We start from the raw sequence: 27,824 nt of genomic DNA, 5'->3' as shown, positions 1-27,824 counted from the left end.
GAGCCCTTTCCTGAGTAGTGCCCCTCAGCCCAGCACCTCAGAGCTTCCCGCCCCTCCACCTCCCATACTCCCCAGAGGCCTCGATTGGCCCAGGCTCCTCTAAGACCACACCCAGGAGGGCTTCTTCTTCTCCTTTGTTGTTGTTGTTAATCCTCACCTGAGGATATTTTCTCCATTGATTTTATATATATATATATGTATATATATATATATATATACACACACACACACACACATACACACACACACACACACACACACAGAGTGGCCGGATTATTATGACCATCTGACATTTGTAGGCAAATTAGCTATAATTTCGTGCTGAAGTTGCTAGAGGGCCAGACCATTAAAATAAGCAGGTTGTTTACCACGGCAGTAGAAGTGATTTTTTTCTGAAGATATGGGTAAACAACGCGATTTAACAGCCTTTGAACGTGGGATACAGACTGAGTGGCCAGATTATTATGACCACCCCATCAGTATTTCATTAGGCCACCTACTATTGCCTTCAATATTGCAGCGATTCTTTTTCGCACTGACTCCACGAGATGTTGAAAGGTGATGCGAGGAATCTGACACCATGCCTGATGAATAGCACTGTCCAGTTCTGTGAGATTTGATGGTTGTGGAACTAGCTGCCTGGTGGCTCTTTTAACTTCGTCCCACAAATGCTCAATTGGATTGAGATCTGGTGATTGTGGGGGCCACCTAAGCAAGGTAAAGTCTCCCTCATGTTCTTGAAACCACTCCTGCACAATACGAGCACCGTGGCATGGCGCATTGTTTTGTTGGAAGAAGCCATCTCCATTGGGATATGCCATCAACATGATAGGGTGAACCTGATCAGCAACAATACTTAGGTATGCTGTGCTATTCAGACGTTGTTCTACATGAATTAAAGGGCCCAAATCATGCCAGGAAAACATGCCCCAAACCATAACACTGCCCCCACCAGCTTGAAGGGTTGTACTCATGTATGTGGGGTGCATGCTTTCATGCTGTTTCCGCCAAATTCTCACTCTGCCATCTGCATGATGCAACTGGAAATGTGATTCATCGGACCACATGACTTTTCTCCAATGCTCGACTGTCCAATCCTTGTGTTCCTGTGTGAATTGGAGACGTTTTATCTTGGTAACTGCAGACAGCAAAGGTGTTCGAACAGGCCTTCAGCTTCCATATCCCATATGATGCAGTGTACGGCTAATTTGCCTACAAACGTCAGGAGGTCATAATAATCTGGCCACTCAGAGGGGGTGTGTGTGTGTGTGTGTGTGTGTATATATATATATATATATAGATATATATGTATTCATTCCACATTCAATGGCAAATTGCGTTGTTTACCCATATCTTCAGAAAAAAATCACTCTACTGCCGTGGTAAACAACCTGCTCCCCTATTTATAATGGTCTGGCCCTCTAGCAACTTCAGTGCGAAATTATAGCTAATTTGCCTACAAACATCAGGTGGTCATAATAACGTGGCCACTCAGAGAGTGTGTGTGTATTTATTTCAGAAAGGAAGGGAGAGAGAGAGATAGAAACATCAATGATGAGAGAGAACCACTGATCGGCTGCCTCCTGCATGCCCCCTACTGGGGATCGAGCCCACAACCGGGCATGTGCCCTTGACCGGAATAGAATCTAGGACCTTTCAGTCCGCATGCCGGCACTCTATCCACTGAACGAAACCAGCTAGGGCTCTCCATTGATTTTTAGAGAGAGTACAAGGGAGAGAAGGGAGGGGAGGAAGGAGGGAGGGAGGGAGGGAGGAGAGAGGGAGGGGGGAGAGAGGGAGGGGGAGAGAGGGAGGGGGAAGAGAGGGGGAGAGAGATAGAGAGAGAGAGACATCAATGTGAGAGAGACACATGGATTGGTTGCCTCCCGCATGTGCCCTGACCGGGCCAGGGATCAAATCTGCAACTTAGGTACATGCCCTTGATTGGGAATTGAACTCGAGACCCTACAGTAAATGGGCTGATTCTCTAACCACTTACCCACACCAGCCAGAGCCCAGAAAGGCTTTAGCCACATACTGGCTAGGTTTGATTTTTGTTTTAAAGCAATTAATATTTCCCCACATCTTCAAATTTTCAAACAGACTCATATAAGACTCCCTTTCTCAGATGCCTGGTTCTTTGGAAATGCTCTCTTGCGTGTGTACACGCGCTCCTCGGCAGTGTGCGGGTAGAGCCGGTGCCGCGGCGTCAGTCACCCCTGACGCCCCGTGCTGCAGAGACCAGCTTTCCTGGAGCCCCGGAGGGCAGGCTGTTTCCAGGGCCTTCTCAAACCCACGTGGGAAACGATGCACACAACAGCTTTCAGAATCTCTTTAATGGGCTTAAGAATGTCTGATCTCCATAGGGAGTGGGAGAGCCATCCATCCCTCCACTCCTGGCAAAAGACTGCGTGCAGACCATGGGATGCAGCCAGGATAGAGAGCCCAGTGCTCCCACAAGGGCCTGGGCTCAAGGCTTGCCTCTCCTCCTCTCAGGGAGCGCTTGGCCTCCATGGACCTCATCTGGATCCTGACTCTTGTTCAGCAACTAAAGAGAAACTGTACTCTTTGGTGCTGGTGGCTGAGAAGTTCAAAGTCAAATCTTCAGCAGTTATGTGTGACCCTGGCCTTGTCTTATTTTCTTATCCTTATTATCCTTTTGCCCATTTTTTTCCTGGTATCTATTTAATCCTCTGACATTGCCAACTGCAATGCTTTCTTAAATGAAATAAATGTGGCGAATCACTGCCGTTGGTGCGCAAGGGGACCTGCCCTGTATGCAGGCTCCCGGCCCCAATGGAAGGCTGGCCTGAAGGGCGCACTGACGTCCCTGGGAGCAGACCTGACCCCCGCCACGGACGGCTTCTCTGCACCGGCCAGAGTGCTGAAGGTGTCAACCGAGCAGGGGTTCATCAGGACAGCTTGCGAGACCGGGCCACAGGTGGCAGCACCCACCCCATGCAAAGCACGCCACTGCCCACTGGGTCCTGGGGCCTCAGGTTGGTCCTCATCCACCTGAAGGAATCACAGAGCAGTGAGGATTTCTAGTCTCCCCCTTCCTTCCATTTCACCTTTCCTGAGAATGGGAATGCTGACACCCAGAAACCCAAGGCCCCAGCCACAGGGTCACGCTGCAGCAAGGCGAGTGCGGGCCTGGCTAGGACACTGACGCGGGAGCCCACAAAGGGAGCTGAGGCGGCGAGTGGGCCTTCTCTCCTCTCATGAGCCCTCCCTCTGTGGAGACCAACCGAGGCCCAGGGAGGGGGTGAGCATCATGTCAGAAGACAGCAGCAATCTCTACATTCCAGGCTTCCAGCTTGACTCACAGGGACAATTCTCCCAACCCATGTGGGGCCTTTGATATGGGTTCCCGCCACCCCAAGAACATCTACAATTTTCCCACAGCCTGCTGAACATCACGAGTGGCTCTGCAGAATGTGGGAGGGTGGACAGAGCCCTGGGCAGGGGGACAAGTGGGCTGTTCACTCCATACAAGCTGGCTACCCTGTCTGGATAGTCTTAGGCAAAACCCAACCCCTCACAACCCAAGAGACCACCTCAGGGCCCCACAGCTTCACCTGCACAGCTATTCTGACTACTCCCCATGACCAAGTGAGGCAGCCAACAAGGTGGGCCCAGGAGCCAGCCTCGATGTGGGGGGGAACTAGGAACAATGAAACCATGTGAGTGCAGGGGAGGCCAGAGTGCAGGAGGCACCTTCAGCCTGGAATGCTCCCTACGCCCTAGACGTCTCAGACCTCCTCCACTCCTCCACCTGCGAGCCTGCTGGGCACATCAGCATGTCCAGAAGCAATCCCGCCTCTGCTCACACCTGCTCTTCCAACAGCTGCCCTCTCGCCAGGGGACAACAGTCATCAGAGCTGTCCCAAACGCCTCTCCCCTGGTCCAGTCCTGCAGCAAGTCTTATCACTCTTATCCCTCTTGGTCACGATACACCCAGACCTCCACAGCCCCCCATCAGATCGAGGCACATCGTCTCCCACCTGGATGAGGGCAGTGGTCTCCTGACTGGCTTTCCTGGGCCCACCTTGCTTCATACATAGCTGGAGGGTCCTCCTGAGCCTTCTCATCCCTAAATCGGATCAAGTTCCTCCTCAGTTCCAAACCCACCCATGCCTCCCCAGCTCACTGAGTAAAAGCCAAAGGGTTTGCAATGACCCAAAAGCCCACCATCAGTCTAGTTAGCATATGGCACAGGACAGCATAAGGAGGCAGAGAAAGAACTTAGACTTTTATAGCAACTTGACATTGCTACAAACCGAAACACTGATACAAAAGTACCAGTCTGAGATGGATTAGGGATGGAAAGAACTGCTCCCTGCCTGAGTCATTTTGACAAGTGGACCTACCCCTTCTCCAGGCCCGCCTCTGCTGTATTCCCACCCTGACCTCACCCACCCCTCTCCCTCACCAGATCCAGCCACACTGGCCGCCTTCCTGTTCCCCTTCCTGCTCCACAGACACCCTGAGCAGACGCCCACCTCAGGGCCTTGGCACTGCGGCTCCCGCCATCTGCCTGGGCGCTTTCCCAGATGTTCAACAGCTCGCTCCTCCTCCTCCTTCAAGCTCCAGCATCACTTTCTCAAAGAGGCTTGTTCTGACACCCTCCAGACCACCTTCCCTGTTCTTCAGCCAAGGCTGGGCTGCTTTGGGTTTTGTTTGCTGTTTTACCAAGCGCTCATCATGTAACAGTGAATAATGTCTGAGGTTTACTGTCTCTCTTCGCGTTAGTAGTGGCAGGGCCTCGGCTCTGTGCTTAGCACAGTGCTTGGCACACAGTGGGAACTGAATACATAGCTGCTGAATGAACAAGGAAACGTGGGAGCCGGAGTGCAGCTGGGGCAGGCCTCACCCAGAGTGGTGCCCAAGGCAGACCTCGGCAGACTCAAACTGGCAGGGGCAACCAAGGACCACCAGGGAGGGATTGCCCGCCACGCCAAAGGCTCTGAGCGGGGCCCTCTGGGGACCCCTGGGATCCAGAGGAGCTTTCTGAGATCAGAGATCAGAACCTGATGTATAAAGTGGGGGGAGGGGGTGGATAAGAATGGGGAAGAAGCCAACCAGGAAGCTGGCAGGGAACTGAGGACATGGAACTAGAGATGAAGGACAGCACTGGAGAGGTTTCTGAGATGAGGCCTATAGATGTCTGTGGGAGGAGGGGGAGGGAGGACGCACAGGGAGGGGACATGGGTATGGTAGGAAAAGGAAGCTCTCCTCAAACGGCCGGGATGACTGGGGGTGCGAACAGCGGCCACCATGCCAGAGCCTCCCCACAAAGGGGTCTTCTCACAACTGCCTTCCCTGCATCCGCCCTGGTCTGCACCGTGCCTACTGGGCCTCCCCTGAGGGGTCTGGGTCCCAAGTGTGCTCTCACAAATGTCCCCCTGAATCCCAGCCTGCACTTCATGAGCCCAGGAAATGCTGGTTCTCAGTCTGACTTCTCCACTGCTGGGTTCCAAAGCAAGGCTGCCACTCAACACTTCGCCAGGTGCTAAGAAAGAAGAGACAGGAGTCACGGGACAGCCCTGCCCCCACAGCCCTGTCCTGGAGCGTGTGAAGTGTAGAGAGGGATGCACACACGGTGAAGCATGACACATGACACCATGTAACACCTGTTCGCCCAAAACTCATCTAGGGTGGGAGAAATCCTCAAAAAAAATAAATAAAACTCATTTTTATCCTTAATTCCTACCAGAGCTGAAGGAGAAGAGAAACCCACCGGGGCAGCATGCCCTGAGCACCTTGACAGATATGCGGGGGGCCCCCGTGGCGGGAACTGCAGGGCAGAGGGGCGGTGGGCAGATGGCCTGGTGGAGCAGGGTGTCTGGTCCTGGCAGAGTGGGAGGGGGGGAAGGGGTGTGTCAGCCTGATTTTAATGCCAGGTCCCAGGAGAGGCAGCCGCCACAGAAGAGCTGGAGGGCCAGTGAATACAAGCTGACCAGAGTCTCACCAGAGGCCTGCCGGTTACTAAATGGTAGAACCTGGGAAACACACAAAGGGAGATCCTGGAGTTCTGGGAGCTCGGGGCCTGCGGGAACAGCCCCGAAGGTCTGGTGGGAGGCAGACTGCAGCTCAGCACACCCGGAGCTCCTTGGGAACACTGTGCCACGCTGGCCCTCCTTACAGAGTCCTCTGTAAACTGTCTGAGGGAGATGGGGGCACAAAGGAAAATGTCCCAGAGCTAAACACAGTGACCACATCCAAACGCTGCAGGATTAATGAGGCAGGAATAAACAGTCCCTGTCTCCAGCCTGAATACAGGCTGGCCACACCTTCTGGAGGCTCACAGAGGCTCTTTGTTGGCACCCTTCTAATAAAGCTTTCTTCTCTGTGGCAGGGCCCCACTGGGGACCAAGGGCAGGTAGATAGGGAGCATTTTCCTGTAGGCAACAGTGAAATCTGTTTTTGGTTGAACCTGCAACAGTTGTTGTCTCTGACCAGGATACATTATTAATTAGTCAAAAGAGAAGCCCCATTTTTAATTACCCATTGAGTTAGGTATCTTCAAACCCTGTGACCTAGAACCGACAGTACAGCTAACTCTCTGTTCACCACTGTAATGGGGATTTTAGGAAGAACAGCAGTTAACTGAGAAGCAAAAACATCCCATTTTGTCCTCAGGAGGCTCGTGTCACTGCATCCAAGACGATGGCTTCCAGCGACCACGCGCCGAGCCCTCGGTTTGCTGCCCGGAGAGTAACCACACCTCTCCGGCTCAACAAGCCACATGGTCTGGTCCCCCACGGCACCTGGGTCTGCAGACAGGAAAGCCCTCCACGTTTTTCAGGGCGCGGGACACAGGAGCATGGACAGCCCCCCGTGCCTGACCCAAACAGCAGCTCCCCTCTTAAGCCGTGGGCGGAACTTCTAGCAAGTGACATGAGGCAGCATGAGGGGAGCATGGCCAGGACTTGAGCTCCTGGGGGAGAGGAAGAAAGGGCCCTGGGTCTTCTGGAGGCTGGACCACGAGGTCCAGAGGACACAGGGAGAGAGTTGGCTGTACTGGCACGACACGCACCCCCCAGCAAGCTGCCCAGCATTCCTAGGAAGGAGAAAACCAAACTGTCGTCCCACCTCGGCCTGCGCGGTCACAAGTGAGGCAGGGCTGGGACCAGTCACCATTTGGGTGGGAGGCCGGCCCCAGGTGCGACAGGAAGGGGTGATGCTGGCTCAGCGGCTGCAGCTCCTCGCTCTGACCCAGCGGGACCCCCGTGCGGTGCTGGGGGCACAGCGAGGTCTCGGGCGCTGTTGGGCAGGGACATACACACACACAGAAAAAGACAGGCTATTAGAGAGAGAGGGAGTGGCAGAGGTTCCAGCAGAGGCCAATGCCCGCCTGGCATTCTCAGGGGCAGTGAACAGCCTGCTGACCCACCACATTCTGACCCTGAACATGCTGCTCAAGCTCAAGCCCTGAGGGAACCAGAAACCGTCGAGCTGGTAGCAGCAGGCAGCCCAGTGTCAGGCCGGCAGGACCCGTGGTGAGAGGCCCCGCCCAGGCACCCACCTGCCCCCTCCGTGACCTCTCCCCTGCCACTGGAGCATCCACACACAGCACTATTCCAGCCCCTCGCTTTGTAGCCTCTGGCTTCTTGGGAACAAGGACTGCAAAGGGCAGGTAGAGAGAGGAGCAGCTCCCTGTGGCCACACAGCACAACGACAGCCATTTCCCAAGAGGAAGCCAACAGGACTAGAGACCAATCCAACCCATTGCAGACCTTTCTGGGGGATGGAGAGAGGTAACTTGAGAGAAACAAACAACTTCTCTCCTGAAGGGCAGTCTTTATTTTCTGGGCACCCTAGCCTGGAAGGAGACCTCTGGAGATGCAGGTTATATTTTTTCCAAGATGCAGGCTTTCATGAAGGTCACAACCTTTGCTTAAGCAGAGTTCAAACTAAGTGAGGAACTGATGGGACAAGAAAACGCTAACCTCTCCCAGCTTGGCAATAATTTACAATTTCTAGAGGCAGGGCGTTTGACTTTACTATGCAAATTTCCTATTTGACACATGTCTCAAAATGCTACTGGTGGCTGTGCAATGTCAAATTGAAACCTGCAAAAAAGCAGGAAATGTTAGCAGACCACTGATTAAGCAAGGGTTGGCGGGTTTGTCAAAATACAAACAACTTCCTTTAAAAAAAATGCTGACCTAAGTGTTACTGATTCCAGAAGGAGTATGGGGACCTATACTTTTATTTTTGCATCCTCCACTGCAGCCCACCCCCAGGCCACTGGGCCACCTGTCTCTACACCGCACTGTGAAGGCCAAGGAGCGATTCCTGGGACCCCTTTGAGTGAGCAGCCAGGACGCCACACTGTTCACAGAGGCCAGCTTCCATCAGGCCTGAACTCCACTTCTGTTCCCTGCCACCTCCTCTGAACATTGGGCCAAGGGTGATCCGACATGCAAAAAGAGGACACAGCCCCCCAGCACAGACCCGGCCATGCCAACAAAGCACCACGAACTCTCATCTGCAGGTGGGAAAGGAGCCCCTGCCCACAGGAACACCTGCGGAGGCCTTGTTTCAGTGACACAGAGACACACCAACTCCTGCCCTCTGATGCCAAAGTAGAAAGTACACTGAGATTAAAGAAACAAGATTATCCAGAAAAAGCACTTGTTTCCTCCCAGCTACCAAGTACAGTCAACTCCCCACTGTGTGTGCAGCAGGCAGCCCTTCACTGCGGCCCTTCCCAGGAGGAAAGAGAAGGCCTGCCTCCTCCCCTTCTCCCGAAGGCAGTCCTGCCTAGATGTACAGAAGCAGACTCAGAAGCAGAGGCTCTTGAGACACTGGAGCCAAAGCAGTCACAGGCCGAAAGCCCCTTTGTCACAGTAACTCAGTGCAGACGAAGGAATACTGCTGTCTGGGCGGCCAGAAGCTGAGACGACGCACCATCTCGCTCAGCCCAAGGGTCCCTCCCACCTGCTGCCCAGCGCTACTGGCAAAGGGTGAGGCACATCTTTACTACTCACAGCCATGATAGGAGGCTGGCGATCCCCCAGCCTTGCCATACTCCTGCTCCGAGTAGGTGGTGGAGAGGTTGGGCTGGCTGGAGCCGCGACCAAAGGTGATCTGGTTGCTGCTCATACCGGTGGCAACCTGGGCCATGCGCTCTTTGGTTTTGAGGGCCTGGACCCTCTCAGCCTTCAGCCGCTCCTCGTCCTTGAGGAGGGCCACCAGCTGCTTCGACTTCTCACGCACGTTGATGCCCTGGTCCTTGCCGTCGCGGTCAATGTACTGGAAGTCCTTCAGGGTCTGGATGGCAAAGATGTTCTCTCGGCACTGCTGGGCCACCCGCTCAGAGCCCGTCTTGATGAGGTAGTCCAGGAGCGTCAGGGCCTTGTACACGTGCCGCCAGTTCTTGCCGTGGTCATTGAGCCGCTTCCACACCATGCTCATGATCTCCGAGAAGGCCACCACATTGTAGGTCAGGTCCGCGATCTCGGTCATCAGGGAGCTGGACGGGCCCCAGGGGTCATTGGAGGTGGCTTCCCGCACTTTTATTTCGGCTTCTGAGTAATTGTTCACAATGTTTTTCATTTGCCGTCTGATTGACGAAGTCGTCATCTTTATTTTCTTTGTAACGAACGTAAAGCCCTTCAAAGAGAGAGACTCTCCTGTCCTGAGCAAGCTTGCACGGTGCGGAGGCTCAGTCTTCGTAACAGACCTGGAGCCAGGCCCCCGACAGTCATTTCTGTTTCCTCTGCTGGAGACTCAGCTCTGAGAAGCTGGAAGCCATGACCTAGAGAGAGAAAGAAAAACACTCACTGTGCAGGAGCGCCGTGACCGCAGGCAGCTTCGGGGCAGCCCCTCTGTCAGCAGCAGGTATTGGGGCGTGTCGGGGGAACACTGGACATACTCCAGCCTCCCGAGGATGGAAGAGATCCCATCTCTCTCTCAAAACGGAAAGATCAGTATGACAGGTTAAAGGTTAAGCCTTTGGAAGAAAGGAAGTAAACATTATGATTATTTTCTATTTTCAAAATGCCTCCATTGAAATGGCTCTTCTATGCGTTGTCTTTTCATTGCACGGCAAAAGCCAACTACAGAAGCAATGTTGGGAAAGGTTGACTGTAAATTATCTTTGGGGATAAGAAAGCCTCTCATCTCAGTATATCTTATACACAAAATGCCTCTCTACACCTTTAGCATTTGGCTTAGGTCCACATGCTTAAAACTGCCCAGGGATTTCTCTGTGAGCAACCCTTTTCTCCTGACTCTTTATAAAGGCTCCCAACTACTCTTCTAGAGCATGGCTAGACTTTCAAGTCTCCAGCATCTGGCCCGAGCTGTATAATGCAGCTCAGAAATAATCTGGTTCTAGCCCAACCCCCTCATTTCCAGAGGAGAAAACTGAGGCTCAGGGTTCTGCATGAACTGGCTCACCCAGCCCTATGCCACAAACATGTCTATTCCCTCTCCAGAAAAGAAACATTTACTGAGCTAGAGTGAGATCCATGTCTCCGACAATGGGCACTGGTCCACAAGGTTGGTGACCCATTAGTCTTTTCACCAATGAATACCCAACACCTAGTACTGTGCCTGACATCATTTAACCCTGTTGACTAAATTTATGAAACAGACTGAAAACAATGTCCATTTCCTCAGGAAGGCCACGTCTGCCAGGGGAGGGAGCAGAGGGGATCTGAAGATGCAAAGCCAGAACCACCACCTCAGCTGGCTGTTAGTGCTGCAAAGGCAGGCATGGGAAGGACTTTTGCCAGAAATTACCCTCAGAATGGTCTTCAAAGCTGAAGAGACCTGAGGGGATAAACAGGAAGTAGTGACATAGGTTACTCCTCATTTATAAAATGAGGAAAAGTCCAGGAGACTCAGGGACTGCCAGACAAAGCTGCCCACCACCCACTGCCCCGTCCCCAACCACCCACTGCCCCGTCCCCCAACCACCCACTGCCCCGTCCCCCAACCACCCACTGCCCCGTCCCCAACCACCCACTGCCCCGTCCCCCAACCACCCACTGCCCCGTCCCCAACCACCCACTGCCCCGTCCCCAACCACCCACTGCCCCGTCCCCAACCTATGCCTGCTGCGCCTCTCGGGCCAGGCTGTCCCACCTAATACTCATGAAAACCTTCTAGGTAAAGACTGTTCTTCCCCTCGTACAGATAAGGAACCTGAAGCCTGGAGCTGACTAAGGCCACCACCAGGCTACCTCTCCTCCGTTCTCCCCTCCTCGTGCCCTTACTCTCTATCAAGCTGCTGCGAGGCTTCTGCCAAACAATGCATGACTCCCACCTTTATCAAAAGCCTCAGACAGGCAATGGGCAGCCGAAAGAATAAGTCAACAAAAGATGTGTGGTGGGGGAGAGCCAGAGGAAATGCAATCAGCCATCACTCATCACATGCTGCAATACAAATAAGAAAGACAGCTCGTAAAATCTCACCCTGGTGACAATCACTAGTACATCTGCTCTGGCCAATGCGACCTCTCCCTACGCTCCAATATGACGAGTTCTGCCTCCACGGAATGGAGCTCCAGCTGAAGGCAGGGATATTGTGCCTCTCCACTACCTGGCGGCTCTCCCGAATCTGCTCAGGCTTGCCAAAGGACCAGGCATAGAAACTCTCATAGTGACCGCACACTTGATTTTAATTGTTTTCATTCACAGCAACAGTCAGTGCTGGCAGAGATGAGGTGGGCCTCGAAAAGAAAAAAAGACTCTGATTTTTAATAAGCATCTCCCAGATTAAAGCACACACGTCAAAATCAGCAGTAACGTTCGGAGGTACTTAATACCCAGGGACTGTGCAATGTGCCAGGAACATGGCACTTCCTTTGTTATTCCATCTGGCACACAGCAGGTCAGACTGCCCCACTTCTCAAGGAGAAGCAGGTAGAGCTGGGATCACCTTCCTCCAGGTATGAAAGCAGCTTCAGTTAAGCATGACAGCAAACCATCCTGGTAAAAAGGCCCCAAACGGGTTGACAATATAATGAAAAATACACAAAACACCACAATTTCCTGAGGGAGACATGGTACGCTGGGCTCTGCTGCCCTTCTCTAGTCCTGCCACCTTGGGGAGTGGACCAGAACAGCTGGACCTGGCGTCCTCCCAGAAAGACTAGGGAGAGGCCATGGCGCAGCCAGGGCACCCACAGTCTCCCAGGCCTTTGGTAGCAAAGAGAGGGCAGAGTGCCTGTGAGCAAAGGTCTGGGTGCTCCTGCTGACAGACGCAGGCTGGGAAGAGAAATGGGCTGCAGACCAAGGCAGGGGCGGCCCTCACAGGCTCCACTGCAGAGACATCTGTTAGCAGTCTCTAAAATAGGCTTCAAGGAGGAAAAACTAATAAAATGCTTGTTATATTAAAAAATATATATATATATAAAGTTTATGTAATACGAATGACTGCCTGCCATTTTCTTAAAGCTACAGACAAGAGCCACTTTCAGAACTAACAAATGGTGGGAAGGCAGAGATCTGGAGATAGGAAATTCCCAATAGGCCTGGCATTGCTCAGTGGTTTGTATTTAACCTATGAACCAGGAGGTCAGGGTTCGATTCCCGGTCAGGGCACATGCCCAGCTTGTGGGCTTGATCTCCCATAGGGGGCGGGCAGGAGGCAGCCGATCAATGATTCTCATCATTGATGTTTCTATCTCTCTCTCCCTCTCCTTTCCTCTCTGAAATCAATAAAAACACATTTTTTTAAAAAAGAAATTCCTGGTAGGATAAAACACCCAAAGGCACCTTTGAGAAACTATTTTCATGGCCAAATGGGTTACACGCTTCACCCAAGACTTTGCAGATCAAAACTTCCAATTCTGCCCTAGCCGCGTGGTTTAGTTGATCAGAGTGTCATCCTGTACACCAAAAAAGTTGTGGGTTTGATTCCAGGTCAGGTCACATGCCTAGGGGGCGGGTTCGATCCCCAGACAGGACGCATACAGAAGGTAACCAATCACTGTTTCTCTCTCACATCCGTGTCTTTCTCGCTCTTTCTCGAAAAATCAATTTAATAATATCCTCAGGTGAGGATTAAACACACACACACACACACACACACACACACACACACACACACAACAAAAAGCCTTCCAATCCCATCCGTAAGGACCTGTGACACGTGAGTAGGCTGGGGGACCACAGCAGTGCCAGCCTGGCTCAGCTCTCCTAGGCTCCTCCAGGCTGAAGACTGGACCCCTGTTCTGTGGCTCTGTCGCACTTGTCCTACTCAGACCTCGGTTTTCCCATTTTTAAAACATCGCCCTCTCAACCTCAGATTGGGCAGTAAGTAAACACCTCCCCCTGCCCAAAAACATCTGCCAGGTATCGCCTCCCAAAAGCCAGCCCCAAACACACACCATCCTCAAATACACACACGGCGTTAGTTCCAGAATCTGAATTGTGTTTTGTTCTAACTCGCTTTTGAATGAATGTTTCCTCCACTGTCCAAACTTGCCTTCTCAATTTGCCAGTTTTCTTTCTCCAACTTGCTGAGCCTGAACTAATGTACATGCAAAAGTAACTAAACAGGGTAATTTGTTACCTTCTGGGCTCTTCACTCAAGCGTGCGGGAATGTGATAAGTTCACAAACATGCAGCCATTTATTAGGACCTCCAAGACAGATATGGGGAGGGTAGTGGTGGGAACACTGTCAAAACAAGAAGGGAAAATAAACTTTGTAAGATAGAGACTAAAAGAAAAAAGTAGCAGGACTCATTTTCATAAATTATATGCTGACAATGGAAGGGACAAATGCCACTAGGACATCAGAAACTAGAAATGCCTTTAGAAATATTTCTATTGTGGACATAAGGGCCACATGCTGACCTGACCAGCCCGGGGAGGCCTGCGTGGCAGTCTTGCAAACTTAAAGACCTAAAGTCACCACAAAGGATGTCTGAAATTAAAACTTCACCTAAAAGCAGTTATGGTGGGTAGTCATGTTCTAGGCGGGTATTTTCCCTGACAAGGTCAATTTTTACCTTAACTGAGCCTACTGTCTTTTTGCATTTATGATAATATACCTATGAAATGTCAGAGTAACTTGTAACTCCCGCCCCTCTCCGTTGGGAGACAACCAAATGTACCTGGGCACCAGAACAGAGACCATAAATCCCCTCATTGTTATTGTTATCGTGTTGATTGTTGACTGTTAACTATCCTGCACCACCGAAGTAAAGGAAGCATGTGTCTATCATTTTACTTTTTATCCACTCTCCGCTTTGCTTTCTCCCGCCTCCCTGATCTGTCACCGGTGGATTTCATGTGACCCACTTACGTCTTCTCTTTGGATCGCACTGTATAAAACAAGGTGAAAAACTTGTTCTCCGGAGCACGCTCCCAATTCTGCTTCTCGGCAATTGTCGACAGTTTGGCTCAAATAAACTCACAAAAATTCTTCACAGGTTTGAATGTTTTTTCATTAACACTATTATCAGGAATTACTAGAAGGATTTTACCATAGTGGTGAATGAAGCAAGTGAGTTTACACAATTGCTACAACTTTAGATTTTTTTGAGTGGAGGCAGCAAAATGACTGATACACATGAGATGACTATTGGTAACCACAATGACTTGATAAAATCCAACGAAAGGCAAAGAAATGGAACCTCTTAGCGGTGCGGGGAGCTGCCCAGTGGGCAGTGCGCATTTCTGCCAGGTCTTCCAAAAGGCCCTGGGGAGCCCTGGAGACTCCATCTCAAAAGCCACAGACTATTCACTTTGGGACACTGACCTTTCTATAGTTAGTTCCCAGACTAGGGAAGGTTCTTAAAGCCAAAGAATCTTTACTAGAAATGGAATCTGTTGTTTCTGCCTGTGCATTATCTTGTAAAGAGCCTTGGTCTTCCAGAGGGGAAGTGACCAGGAGCAGGCCCGCTCAGAACCCATCAGTCGGAGCACCACCAGCCCCCAGCCATAGTGGCTAGATCAGGGGCCGACTGACCATCCAGACTGGACCTCCTGCAGACCTACCTCTCTGGATGGGCTCTGAAACTACTAGGAAGCCAGCAGGTTGCTGAGCTGCTGGAAGCCACTACAGGGCCAGGCTTTACCTAAGTCTGAAGATGACAAAGAAGCAAGCAAGCAGCCAGAAGGAACAAGACAGACCATCCTTTGAACCTCTCCTTGGACCTCTCAGCCGCACAAGCCCACTTGTAACCAGCAGCAATGCATGTTTCTATCACCCGCACCCCTGCGCTCTGTGCAAAGCACCCAGGGAGGAGGAAAGCGGGCAACAGCCAAACAACAAACACAAATGGAGCACTGACTGCCTCCAGAGCCTCCAGCGGGCCGCTGCACGAGTGCGGGGAGCAGCCAGGCTCTCCTGACACACCTACCCATGGAACAGGCAACCCAGGCAGAGCTGGGATCACCGCACTTTCTGAGAGTGGCTTATGATGATGCTCATGAAGGAACAGCTGAATCACCACGTTTGCAGGGTCAAGCTGGGGAAGAAAAATTCTGGCATTGAAAATACAAGAATTCAAAAGACAGTGGAGCCTGAAAATAGACTAAAAATCAGCAAGCAGAAGAAAAAAATTCCAAGGCTAGAGTGAGGCCCCTAGCCTTGAGACAAGAAGAATTCCATTTAAAAAAATGTGCTTCCAGAGCTGGCTGGGGAAATTCCTGCTAAACCGAGAGTGCCCATAACAGGAGAAAAAAAGAGGCTTTTCTGGCTCAGAGCAGCGCGGATGGGCCCTGAGCAGAGCCCACGTGTCTCTCTGCTGCTGTGTTTTTGTGGCGCCCGGGCAAAAGGCTGGTTGTGTGCTGCGAAGATGTGCACCCGACCCGACAAGACATTTTGACAGTAGCTTTTCAGGGATCAAGGATCAAGACCAGCGATGAGGGAACAGCAATAATCGTCTCTCCCTGCCTCCAAAACCTAACAGTCACAGGTCAGTCAATATTGACTGTAACAATCCAGTCATAATCAATAAATACTGCTGAATGAACTGAACTGAAACTTCAGCCCAGATAGCAGTTCAAACTATCTGTCTGGCAGCCTCTTATGCTTCGCATACACTTCATTTTCCTCGAGGCAGGTGACAGGGGGAGCTGTGGGGAGAAGACACGGCCCCCTTCCTGCTTCCTACAGCACTGGGTCCACTGACCACACATACCAGAATCTCCTGGGGACACTATTCAAAACCCCAGGCACACAGTAACTGGGGATAGCATGTAGGGAATATAACACTCTTACCAAGCTCCCATGATCTGTAGGCATATCAAGGTGAGGACCACATGTCACTATAGGACACACACATCAACATGAAGTCTGAGAATACTCTGCAAGCCTCGATTCGCTGGCTTTCATTTTCCTGTGCGTGCAGCCCCTGAGTGAGGACACGTTTCCATCTTCCTACAGGAGAAAAGGGTACCACGACCATCACAAGGAAGCTCAGCCAGGGGGTGGCTGAGACCTCAGCTCACGTGACCGGCCCGAGCTGACTCTCCAAAAGACAACAGTCCAGTCAGGACAATATGGACAGCTGCCACATTCTTGCCCACAGTGGTCATTTCAGCCTCCAGAGAAAGGACTATTATGGCTCTGCATCAGCCACACTAGCAATAACAGAGCTTATAGCTTCTACTCATGCAGGCGAGAGAATGAAGAGGGGAAAAATCCTTTACGCACACCAGAAAAACAGTAAGATTCAGCCAAAAAAATAAAGAAATGTCCTCTTCACTAACTGAATGGGGGCATCCAAATTTCAATGACTTCTTGTTGGGTAGAGAATCAAACTGTATATCACTATCCAAAAAGTGGGCTTTAAAAAACTGCATGTACATGCTTAAAAAATTTCAAGGAAAACCCAGTATTTTAGACTTGACTTGTAGATAATAAAGCAGGTAAACTGTCCATGCACTCTCCTCTCTCCCTTCCAGGGGCGGAAGAGCCCCGAGGGCGTGTCCATTAGCCTATGGTCAGGTGGAGACGTGGAGGCCGGACTATGAGGGGCTGACCAGGGAGAAAGCACCCTGCTCCCATGGACAATGCCACCCTTTGCACAAGGCAGATCTTCCCACCTGGGCAGCTCCTCCCAGCACCCAGCAGTCACAGGAACAAGCACAGGGCAGTTCAAAACAGGTTTCCGACACCTCCTATAAGGTTACCTGTTCTTCATTTGTCTAAAAGCAGAAACCCACTACTGAAAACACACATAAGGAATTCCAATTTTCTTTACCAACGTGCCTGACCATTTAGTTTCCGGAAGAGCAGCCTACACAGGTGTTGAAGTGCAGTCATTTTTAAAGATCCCGTAAAGCAAGTACCAGGGTCAGAAGGCCTAGTTCTGCCATTTCAGCTCCACTCTTGCCATGTAATGTAGTTACTCAGCCTCAGTCCCCCAGTCCAGGAAATGGGAGTGTGATGGGCTACACCTCCCTCGCTGGGTCAAGGGTCAAACACCCTGATGATTGTGGTGTGTAATCATGTCATAAAGGAAAGAGAATTCTTTCATGACCCCACCTCTCTGCTACTTCTCAAAGTAGCTTTGCAAATGACAAATCATGGACCGCATTCTTAACAAGCCATGCTCCAAAGCAAACAATGTGTTGTGGTAGTGTGCACAGAACCAGGACACAGGGGACCAGGAATCCAAGTCCAGCACTGTGACTGCTGGACCAGGCACCAGGCAGCCAGTGACCAGGCTCCGTACTTCTAAAATTATCGGATAAGCCACATGGTCTCCCCAAATCCTTAAGTCCCAAGACCCCCTTTCTGACAAATGACTCAGTTCTCTGCCATCTCCAAGGGGCCACGGAGAGCCCACGCCTAGCACCGGCCCTGTCACAGGGAGAACTCCAGCCCAAGCCTAGCGGCAGGCTCCTCTTGGCCTAGGGGGCTCTGTGGGCGCCAACAGGCAGGACTTCCTTTAGGCCTGTGGCTGTATGAAGAGCACCCCTCAGAACCCTTCCCTCCTCCAAGAATGGCAGCTGGCGTGTGACCCCTTGGCCAGAGTCTCCATTTCTAACACTTGGAGGCTCAGCTACTAGAAATACACACTAATGACAGATGGCGATGCCACCCAGGACTGGGAACCATGGAATGGGCACCTGATGGCTTCACACACACACCCCGCCCCATGGGGTAGGCCCTGCAATGGAAATGTGATCAGGACAACTTTCCAGTGTGAGACGTTGGAAAAACTGCAGAGCTGCATGGGAAAATGTAGACCGCCCAAGATTTCTGTGTGACCCAGACCTGGCTGGTCACTCTGGGGCGCTGGGGGTGGCTGTCAGCCTCCCCTGAAGAGCCGCTGAGAGCACTGAGAGAAGGGGGGAGCCCGATGCCCTCTGCCAGGCCCCCACGGACTTGGTTTCAGGCACACTAGTGACCTAACACTTTTCTCAAAAGGAGCTCAAGGCACTGCCAAAAGGAACCCTGCAGGTGTTTCCACACCGTATAGTGTAAAACCAAAGTCATGACCCTCCTGGTGGCGGCCGTGGAGAAACGGCAAATTTCGGTGGGCAGCTGAGGGAGTTACTTCCACGGACTTCAGGTAGTGATGTCTGATGTCCATAATGCTCACAGGGTGGCCTGGTCCCCACCCCTACACTGAGCAGCGCAGGGTGGTGAGCCAAGCCCAGAGACTAGAGGCCAGGCTCACCTCAGCAAAAGGTCAAAGGATAAGCCAAGTCATCCTACAGGTGGGCCTGGGGTGCCCTGGGGAAGGAGGGACCTGAAGGTGAACTCCTCATGTGCCACCAACGTGCTGCACCCTCATGTCCGCTCGCTGCCACCTCAGAGGGACCGCACACCACTGTCCCTCCTCACTCTAAGCACCTGCTTCCTCCGTCTGCCACCCTTCTCGAGTCACCAAGTCACTCAGTCACCGACTGGCTCTTTCTTGTCAGTTTACACATCGCCTCCTGGGAACCACCAGCCACTCCATCAAATCACCAGTTTTACTTGTCAGCAGAGCCCTCCTCTCTACTGGCGTTTTCCTGCTCATGCTCAGTTCATTTGTTTCTCTCCTGTGCCCCGCACGCTCTCTGTAAGAGCAGGGCCTGCCTATCTTCACCACCAGCTCCTCAGTGCCCAGAACAGAGCCTGGTGCACACTGAGCACCCAATAAACATGTGCCGAGTGAATGGACACAGAAGCAAAAAAGTAAGATAATAAAAATCATTCCCCTTAACCCTGTCTACTTAGAGTCCACCATGTTAACACCCTGCTCCTGTTTCCCTTTGGTCTCTACCCCTTGAGTTAGAAACAGCTGCTATAGCCACTGACCGACCGCCTGCCCAACTATACACTGCCTGGCGGGGAGGGGAGGGGAGGAGACGACGACGACTGTCCATACCGCTGCTTAATAAATGCTCACCACAGGAGCGAAGAGCCACCAAAGCCTGGGCCCCGCAGGGCAGCACATATGCCACAGAGCAGAGCCCACTGGACACCCCTAACAGCCTGGGCTCAGGAGCAAAGCCAGCCAAGCTTGGGCAGCACACAAGGCTGACGTGGGTATTTCTTATTTTGACCACATAGGTCTACATCCTGCCTTCCCAGCTGGGTGACCTGAGGCAAGCCATGAGCTTTTCTAAGCCTGCTGGACGGAAATCACCTCCCAGTTTGCGCCTACATACAACCTGTTAAACATGGTCACCATTTCCACGCTTCTCCTTTGCGGCTGAAATTCCCAAGCTCTCAGACACGGGTAATCATAACAGGGCTGACTCAGAAGGTGATATAAAACACAGGCTCTCTAACCAGAGCTCGACAGCACTAACTGAGCTCTGGTGACCTGCCAGGGACAATCTAAGAACTTCACACAAGTCTACTCACTGAATCTTCATAACGACCCTACAGGGAGTTATTATTCTTATCTTTATTTTACAGAGGAGGTACATTGCCAGCAAGTGGTGAACTAGGATTTGATCCCAGGCCTCTGGCTTCCGGTCCCATCCTCTTAATCCCTATTTCTTATTCTGTCTGGCTTTAGAAAAACCCAGTACTCGAAGTCTTAAGAACAGTGAATTTTCCTTGCTGAGTCTGCAGGCCTTTAGAAAGGGCCTTCTTGTCTAGACATGTAAGCGGCCAGAAGGTGGCAGAGAAGCAATGTCCTCCTAAGCCCACCTTGCTCAGCTGCCACAGGCGGACCCTGCCCCGCCAGTTCACCGAATCAAGTGGGCAGGGGCAACGATGAGGGGGCTCTCGGGGCCCGGGACTCGCCCGTGTGCAGGCGCCGAGGCCTGGAGAGGTTAGTGCTGTATGGAGACCAGAGCCTGGCCTGCCTGGCTCCTTCCTGTGGGGCTAACGAAAGGCAAGAGCCTATAATGCTCTTCAAAGAAAGCTTCAGTGGGAAACGGGTGAGATTCTACAGACTGGAAATACAATGAAACCAGCCAGGTGGAGTCTGAAATACCACAGACACTCCAAACTATTTTTAAAGTGTGTTCTTCAGAACTCACATCCTTAAGAAATAGTGTCTCTCTGGCTGTAACACACACTTCTACTAAATCAGTCACATCAACTTGAACAACCCAAGAAGTCTGCATTCCTTTGAAATAGCTGTCATCTGAAATACCACTCCGAAAAAACGAGTCTCCACGCTGAAAGGTAAACTTCCTTTTTTGGTACAGAATAAAAATATGATTTCCCTCCGCCCTCCTCTGCTGGAGGCATGCCCATGCTTTATTTACTTGGCAACACTGACTGGCTACATAAACCGGAAATGTTCCTTCTTACTCTTAAATGTCAGAATCTGCTCCAGAAAAGGCATGACCAGACCTAATGTCTTCTTGCTGCTTCTCGGTTTCCTACCCTTTGTTATGTACTGCTGGGTACATATAAAAGAGTAAGTGCAAACTACATGAGAGGCACAAACAAAATGAGCACCTGTGACCCCACGCCCTCTCAAGGCCTAGAGCATGACCACAGTGCATACACAGGGGGTCCTCCCCGCAACCTCCGTCCCAGGAAAACTGCTCAAGTTCAGGGTTCTTTGGTCCCTTGCTTTAATAATAATAATTTTATGAAAGTGAAGGTAGGGGAGGGTGGGGGTAAAGGGGAGAGAAGAACCAAAGGACTTGTATGCATGCATATAAGCCTACCAATGGACACAGACACCAGGGGGGATGAGGGCATGAGGGGGGGGGAGGGGGAATGGGGGGATAAGGACACATATGTAATACCTTAATAAAGAAAAAAACAGAAAGTATTGTAAAACTAAACAATATATGGTTTTCTACAACCTGCACTGTCCCTCAATATAATGTGTCTGAGACTTGGCCAGCTGTGGTTCATCCACTGTCACTTCTGTGTAACATTTGCCTATGTTCACATTTAACAACTTTCCCCTCATCCTCCCACTGATTGACGTCTGGACCATTTCCAGATTTATGCTATCACTAGTGCTGGTGTGTGTACATGTGTGTCTTGGGACACGTGCACCATGTTTTTCTAGAGTGCATTCCTAGAATTGCTCATTTGTAGGGTACATAAATGCTCTCTGCCCTGCATTTTTAAAAATATATATATTTTTTATTGATTTCAGACAGGAAGGGAGGAGAGAGAGATAGAAACATCAATGATGAGAGAAAGTCATTTATCAGCTGCCTCCTGCACACCCCCTACTGGGGATCCAGCCTGCAACCCAGGCATGTGCCCTGACCAGGAATTGAACCATGACCTCCTGGTTCCTGGGTCCACACTCAACCACTGAGACACACTGTCCAGGCTCTGCCCTGCATTTTAAAAATGTTTTTGCTGTCCTGTTTTATAACCACTTTATCATTATAGTGCAAGGACATGTCAGTGGTTTAGTTGCTGTTAAATGTGAGTGCGTAAAGAACAATGCCATCAGGCTCAGGATTTAGGAAAACACACGATGGGGCTTTCAGTCTGGACTGGGGGACAACAACCTCACACAGGACATCAAAAGTAGATTCTGCAGTGGTGCTTCAGGCAGCTCTCGAGAATATCAGGGCGTCAGGTGCATCCGAGGCAATGCCGCTGCAGAATGAGAGGGATGCGCAGTACACTGGGGAAGGAGACCACACGGGCAGAGCACCCGCCAGCGAGGTGTATGGAAGGGCAAGGACAGCAGCAGTCTGGCTGGGCTGCACTGTAAGGGCCGCCCTCACATACTAAGAAATTTGGACTTGACAACTTTGGTTATTCACCTTCAAGATTTGTGCCATAGCCTCCAAATAATAATAATGGCTAACACTTACAGGGACTGCCTATGTTCCAGGCACTGTCTTAGGAATTACCTCATTAAATTCTTACTATATCAGTACTTCATTCCTTTTCACGGCTGAACACTTTTCTATTGTATGGATACACCACATTTTATTTATCCATTTATCAGGTAGAGAACATCTGGGTGGTTTCCATTTTTTAGCCATTATGAATAATGCCGCTGTGAACATCCTATATAATAAAAGGCTAATATGCAAATAGACTGAACAGCAGAATGACCGGTCACTATGACATGCACTGACCACCAGGGGGCAGATGTTCAGTGCAGGAGCTGCCCCCTGGTGGTCGGTGCACTCCCACAGGGGGAGCTCTGTTCAGCCAGAAGCCAGACTCACGGCTGGGGAGCAGAGTGGCGGTGGCGGGAGCCTCTCCCGCTTCCATGGCAATGCTAAAGATGTCCCACTGATGGCTCCTGGACCGCGAGAGGGCACAGGCCAAGCTGAGGGACCCCCTCCCCCCCGCCCCCGGGGCCTCTAGTTTATATATAAGATTTTGTGTGGGCATATGCTTTCAGCTCTTCTGGGTATATACTGAGCAGTGGGATTGTTAGATCATATAACTCTGTGTTTAGCTTTCTGAGGAACTGTGAAAGTATTATGGCATTTTTAAGATAAAGAACTGTTAAAATGAGTAACATTCAGCTGTGTAGGACTTAACATTATTTTAGGAACTACTGCTAAAGCCGAAGCTACTGAAGCTGGTTTCTGTTTAGGAGCAAAGAGGCTGTCAGGGCGGTGGTTCTGAAACCCTGGTCGAGCAGCAACAGGGTGAGGACTGTGGGAACAGGAGGATGAGGAGGACAGGAAGCCCACCTAGAAGCCCACACAGAGGTAATGAGAAGAGATGAGGCCCTGAATCCAAGTACAGCAGGGGAATGGGAAAAGGCAGGAGAAAGACACACACACAAAGCAAGAGAATCAACCCCTGACCACCAGTGCGAGACGGGGCGTGGGAGCAGCCAGGAGGACACAGGCACCCTTCACTGAAAGTAAGGGTGGGGAGGGTGTGCAGATCTCAGGAGAAAGAGGCAGAATAAGCAGTCTGAATTCAGACAGACGTGAGTGGAGACAGGCATGGAGAATGGAGACGGCCTAGTGCCACTGGCATCTAGGGTGGAGAGGGGTGTGCTGTCCCTCTGGGCGAAGGTAGGAGGACCGTGGACAGCAGTGGAGAACGGGCAAGGATGCAAGTCAGAAGGAGGCGGTATCCATCAACAAAGCCCAAGAAGAGCTGGGCGGGGGCAGGGAGCAGAGATGTGGTAGAGACACGGAACCATTCGTGCAGGGGAAGAGCTAGTGGAGAGGTTTTGGGAGTGATGATAATCACAGGGACAGAGAAGAGTCCAGAGGATATGGCGAGAAGCATGCTTTTGGGTGCACAGCAGGGGTTGGCTGGAGAACCATGCCTTGTCCTAATGATGCTAATGAACAGACGGCACAGGCGCCCTAGTAGGGGAGGCCTCACAGATTGCTGCCCACACCGCTGTGGCACATCAGCTCTGCCCCCCATCTCAGGACAAAACTGAACCTGCCACCCCCAACTCCCACCTGCATCCCTTCCCCTTTCCTCCAGGGATCCTCTGCTGGAGGAGCCACCACCTGCTGCCGCCAGGGCTTCCGGCTCTCTCTCCATCTCTCCCTCCTTACTCCTACCACCTCTGGACTACAGGCTCTCAGAGGACAGAGGCTCTCACTGTCTCCAAACTGCTGTCTGCCTTCCAGGACCTGGCACGGCGCCTGGTACACATCTGCCACAGGAATGAATGACTCACAGGGCACCAAGTCCACCCCCACCTGCTAGAAGCATCCCCCTCCCTAACCTAATCTCTCTGCGCCTCTCCATTCCCTCACCAACTTCCATAAATGCTCTCATGGAATACAAAACATGGCCTAAAGATATTGTTGTAGTTTAAAAATGACTCTGTAAAGACGGCTGCTCTCCCCACCACTCTGTAGTCGCCTGGATGAGCCTTAGTTTCCTCCTCTGGGAAATGGGAGCGGTGGCCTGTGAGGCACCGAGAACAGACATGAAGGAGCTGGGTGAACTGGGGTGAAACCTTTTACTTCTACTATAGGGTCCACGTTTGTCCACATGCTTTGAGTAGTCCTCTCAGGTCCTGCTGTCTCCCACCACTTCCTCCAAAAGAATAAAAAAAAAACACACAAGAGCAAGCTGACGGGTGGGGGGGGGGGTGGTATATGGTATTTCTGAATGTATTTCACACTGACTTTAATAATCAGAAACAAACAGAAGTTCTCATACCATGTAATTTTTTTTTATTTCTTAAAAAATGAGAATGCTGCTAAATATCAAAACACAGCCCCCTCCCCAAAAAACTGAAGTTGTTATTTTCCTTTTGGTTTTATCTCCAATAGCCAAATGCTTTTGTTCGAGTAATGTTTACACTGCCATTGTCCTGCTTTGTTTAGAAAAATAATAAAGGGCTGTGTTTCCAGCACTGCCAACCAAGCGTGTGTGCACATCGGCTCAGTGTCTCTGGACCCAGAAAACACTCGTTTACAAATTCTGTGCCACCAGCTGAGGGAAAAATGTTTATTTGCCTCAGAATATTCACCGGCCATGTCAGTGCCGCCACCTCCTCGCCAGCCACCCTGGGGAGAACGCCGCGAGAACAGGGCAGGCCTTCAGCACTTTGCGCTCCACAAGGAAACCTGATCTAATGGCGCAGGGAAGGCCAGGCCTGTTCACTCAGTGAGCAAGGCTGCTCGTCAGTTCACCGAGGTGACAACCTGTGCCAGCGCCTATGATGTGCCAGTTCTACGAGGGAGACATTTTGCAGGTGAGAGAGAGGATGCGTGACAGAACAAGTCACAGAGCCGGGTGAGGTCTGTGCTCCCTCTTGAACAAAGCCCCTGTGAAAACTCCGAGGAGCCCAGTCCAGTCCTAAATCAATTTAACATTACTCCATGGGCTGCCCCTTTCCTCTCTAATATCTCACACACTTCTATGCTGTTCCTGAAAGATTCGAGGTCTTTCCACCAACCAGTTCTCAAGGTCGAACAGTTAGTTCTAGATAATTTCTACCCTGGAATTCCCACCTCACTAATGAACTAGTGAACCCTTTCATAGTGACCTGTCCATACAGAATCACTCTGTTCAGGAATGGCCATTTCTCTCCTATGCAGTAATTATTCCTATTCACCAAATAAATATTTCCAGTTCACCTCCTTTTGGGCTTGTGACAAAATCGCATTTTCTCATCCCTCTGAAGTCAGTCATGGCACTGCCAATAAAATGAGATAGAAGCGAGTGTGTCACTTTGTGTCAAACATTTTAAAAGCCCATGTGCAATTCTCCACATTTTCTTCCCAGTGTGGTGATGCTGAAAGCCTCCGTACCCACCCAAGAGAAAAGGAAACACACCTACACACAAAGGTGTGCACCAGCGTTCTTAGCAGCATTATTTACAACAGCCAAAAAGTGGGAACAGCTGTCCATCAACAGACGAATGGGGTTAATACAATGTGATGTATCCATACAATGGAATATCATTCATCCTTAAAAAGGAATGAAGGCCCTAACCGGTTTGGCTCAGTGGATAGAGCGTCGGCCTGCGGACTCAAGGGTCCCAGGTTCGATTCCGGTCAAGGGCATGTACCTTGGTTGCAGGCACATCCCCAGTGGGGGGTGTGCCGGAGGCAGCTGGTCGATGTTTCTCTCTCATCGATGTTTCTAACTCTCTATCCCTCTCCCTTCCTCTCTGTAAAAAGTCAATAAAATATATTTTAAAAAAAGGAATGAAGAATGGATACATGCTACAACATGAATGAACCTTGAAAACAGTACCCTGAGTGAGAGAAGCCAGAGACAAAAGGCCACATAGTATATGATTCTGTTTACGTGAAATGTCCAGAAGTAGGCGAATCCAGAGGCTGGGGGAAGAAGAGGCAAGGATGACTGCTTAATGGATACAAGCTTTCTTTTTGGGGTGATGAAATGTTCTAAAATAAAGTTAGGCTGATGGGTGAAAAACTCTAAATACACTAAAAACTATTGAACTGCATATTTCAAAGAAGTGAAATTTACTTCATGGTACATAAACTATGTATCAATAAAGCGGGTAACAACAACCAAAAAAAGATGGTGCCTCCATCTTCCCGGGTCCATGAATGAGTATGATGACCGCACACTAGATACCTATCATCATGCAACAATACGAACTCAAACACATCCATGCTATTGTACGTTCATGTTGAAAATATGCCTGCAGCCAACTAACCTAAAATCCTGGAAGAAAGCCATGGTTGTCATTCTGTCCCAACTAGGACCAGGCTCTGTCCCAAGGCCACAGACTGAACCTTCAAACACAGGAAACCAGGGAGGAGGGGGGAAGGTAACCTAAAGAATCTGACTACTTAAAAATAAAAAGAATCTGACTAGATGAGAATAATTCCTAGCCTGAAAAAATATTAACAACTCATAACACAATAAACTAACCTTCCAAAAATATGAATCACTCACAAAAATTGAGAAATAAACAACCAATGACACAAGATAAAAATGAGAAAAATCCACAGAAAAGTATAATGGTCCCTAAACATATGACAACATAATGAGCTCACACTTCAGAAAAATGCAAATTAAAACTATATTGAGCCATGGCGGGTGTTGCTCAGTAGTTAGAGTGCCGGCCTGAGCACCAAAGAGTTCCAGGTTCAATTCCCAGTCAAGGACATGTACTTGGATTGCAGGTTCGATCCCTTGGCCCCGACTGGGGCATGTGCAGGCGATACTGATTTCTCTCTCTTTTTCTATTCCTCTCGCCCTCCCTCCCTCCCTCCCATTCTCTCTAAAAATCAATGGAAAAAATGTCCTCGGGTGAGAATTAACAAAAATAAATAAACAAATAAAACTATACTGAGATGCTCTTTACACCTGTCAGGTTGGCAAAAACCCAAACGTCTGACTACACCTCCTGCTGGTGAGGTTGTGGGGAAATAGCACTCATACTTGTTAAAATGTGAATCAAAATGGAATCACCCTGTGGAGCGCAATTTGACAAAATCTATCAAAATTACAAATGTGTTTCCCCTCTGATCCAGCAGTGTCCCTGGGGGATGCTACCTACAGATCCACCTGCACATGTGGGAGACGGTGCCGAGGTAAGATGACTCCTTGCAGGTATGTTAGGAAAGGGCATGTTGGAAACATGCCCAAATGCCTTTGTATAGGGGATAGGATTTAAAACAAAATAAAAATGAACAACTTTTGTTCCTCCAAAATAAGGAGCAACTTCACAATAGTAATAGCTGAAAGAAAGAGTCACTGATTCTCCACATGCGACAGATTTTCCACATGGAAAATCTCAGACTACACTGGTAAGTAAAAAAGCAAGGTGTTGAACAGTGTGTATATGTACAGTGTGCTGTCTTTAATTTTACAAAATGGAAGAAATAAGAATGTAAATTTGTGTGCTTTATTTGCACAAAGAAACATTGGCAAGCCAGTCAAACTACTAAAAAGGATTATTAGGGAGAAGGGGGATGGGAAAGATGAGATCGGAGGTGATTGGTAAGATTTCCCTAACTACACTTTAATCTCTTCTCATTTTGGAACTCTGTGGATGCAGTGCATATTCAAAGAGCATTAACTAAAAACAAAGTC

At 50.3% G+C, this 27,824-nt stretch overlaps 1 protein-coding gene across 12 annotated transcripts in view; it reads right to left on the bottom strand.

The window, feature by feature from the left end:
• The window catches only part of EPN2 (epsin 2), an 88,768-nt gene that overhangs the window by 39,074 nt on the left and 21,870 nt on the right, over nt 1-27,824 (bottom strand). For 5 of the 12 annotated variants that reach the window (XM_036296436.1, XM_036296445.1, XM_036296443.1 and 2 more), the window contains 3 exons: nt 13,535-13,640; nt 8,997-9,766; nt 7,096-7,266 (listed from right to left, as the gene is read on the bottom strand). In XM_036296436.1, the coding sequence (XP_036152329.1) occupies nt 7,096-7,266; nt 8,997-9,591 (766 nt within the window). In that variant the 5' untranslated portion in view covers nt 9,592-9,766; nt 13,535-13,640. Of the gene's footprint in view, nt 1-7,095; nt 7,267-8,996; nt 9,767-10,755; nt 10,786-11,281; nt 11,392-13,534; nt 13,641-16,193; nt 16,353-27,824 lie in introns of all 12 variants that reach the window. The other 7 variants (XM_036296444.1, XM_036296446.1, XM_036296441.1 and 4 more) reach the window with 6 other exon arrangements.

Source organism: Myotis myotis, unplaced genomic scaffold (assembly GCF_014108235.1).
Source record: "Myotis myotis isolate mMyoMyo1 unplaced genomic scaffold, mMyoMyo1.p scaffold_m19_p_29, whole genome shotgun sequence".
Classification (NCBI taxonomy): domain Eukaryota; kingdom Metazoa; phylum Chordata; class Mammalia; order Chiroptera; family Vespertilionidae; genus Myotis; species Myotis myotis.
The sequence above is the reverse complement of the archived record's forward strand: the minus strand, read 5'-3'. Positions and strand labels throughout refer to the sequence as shown.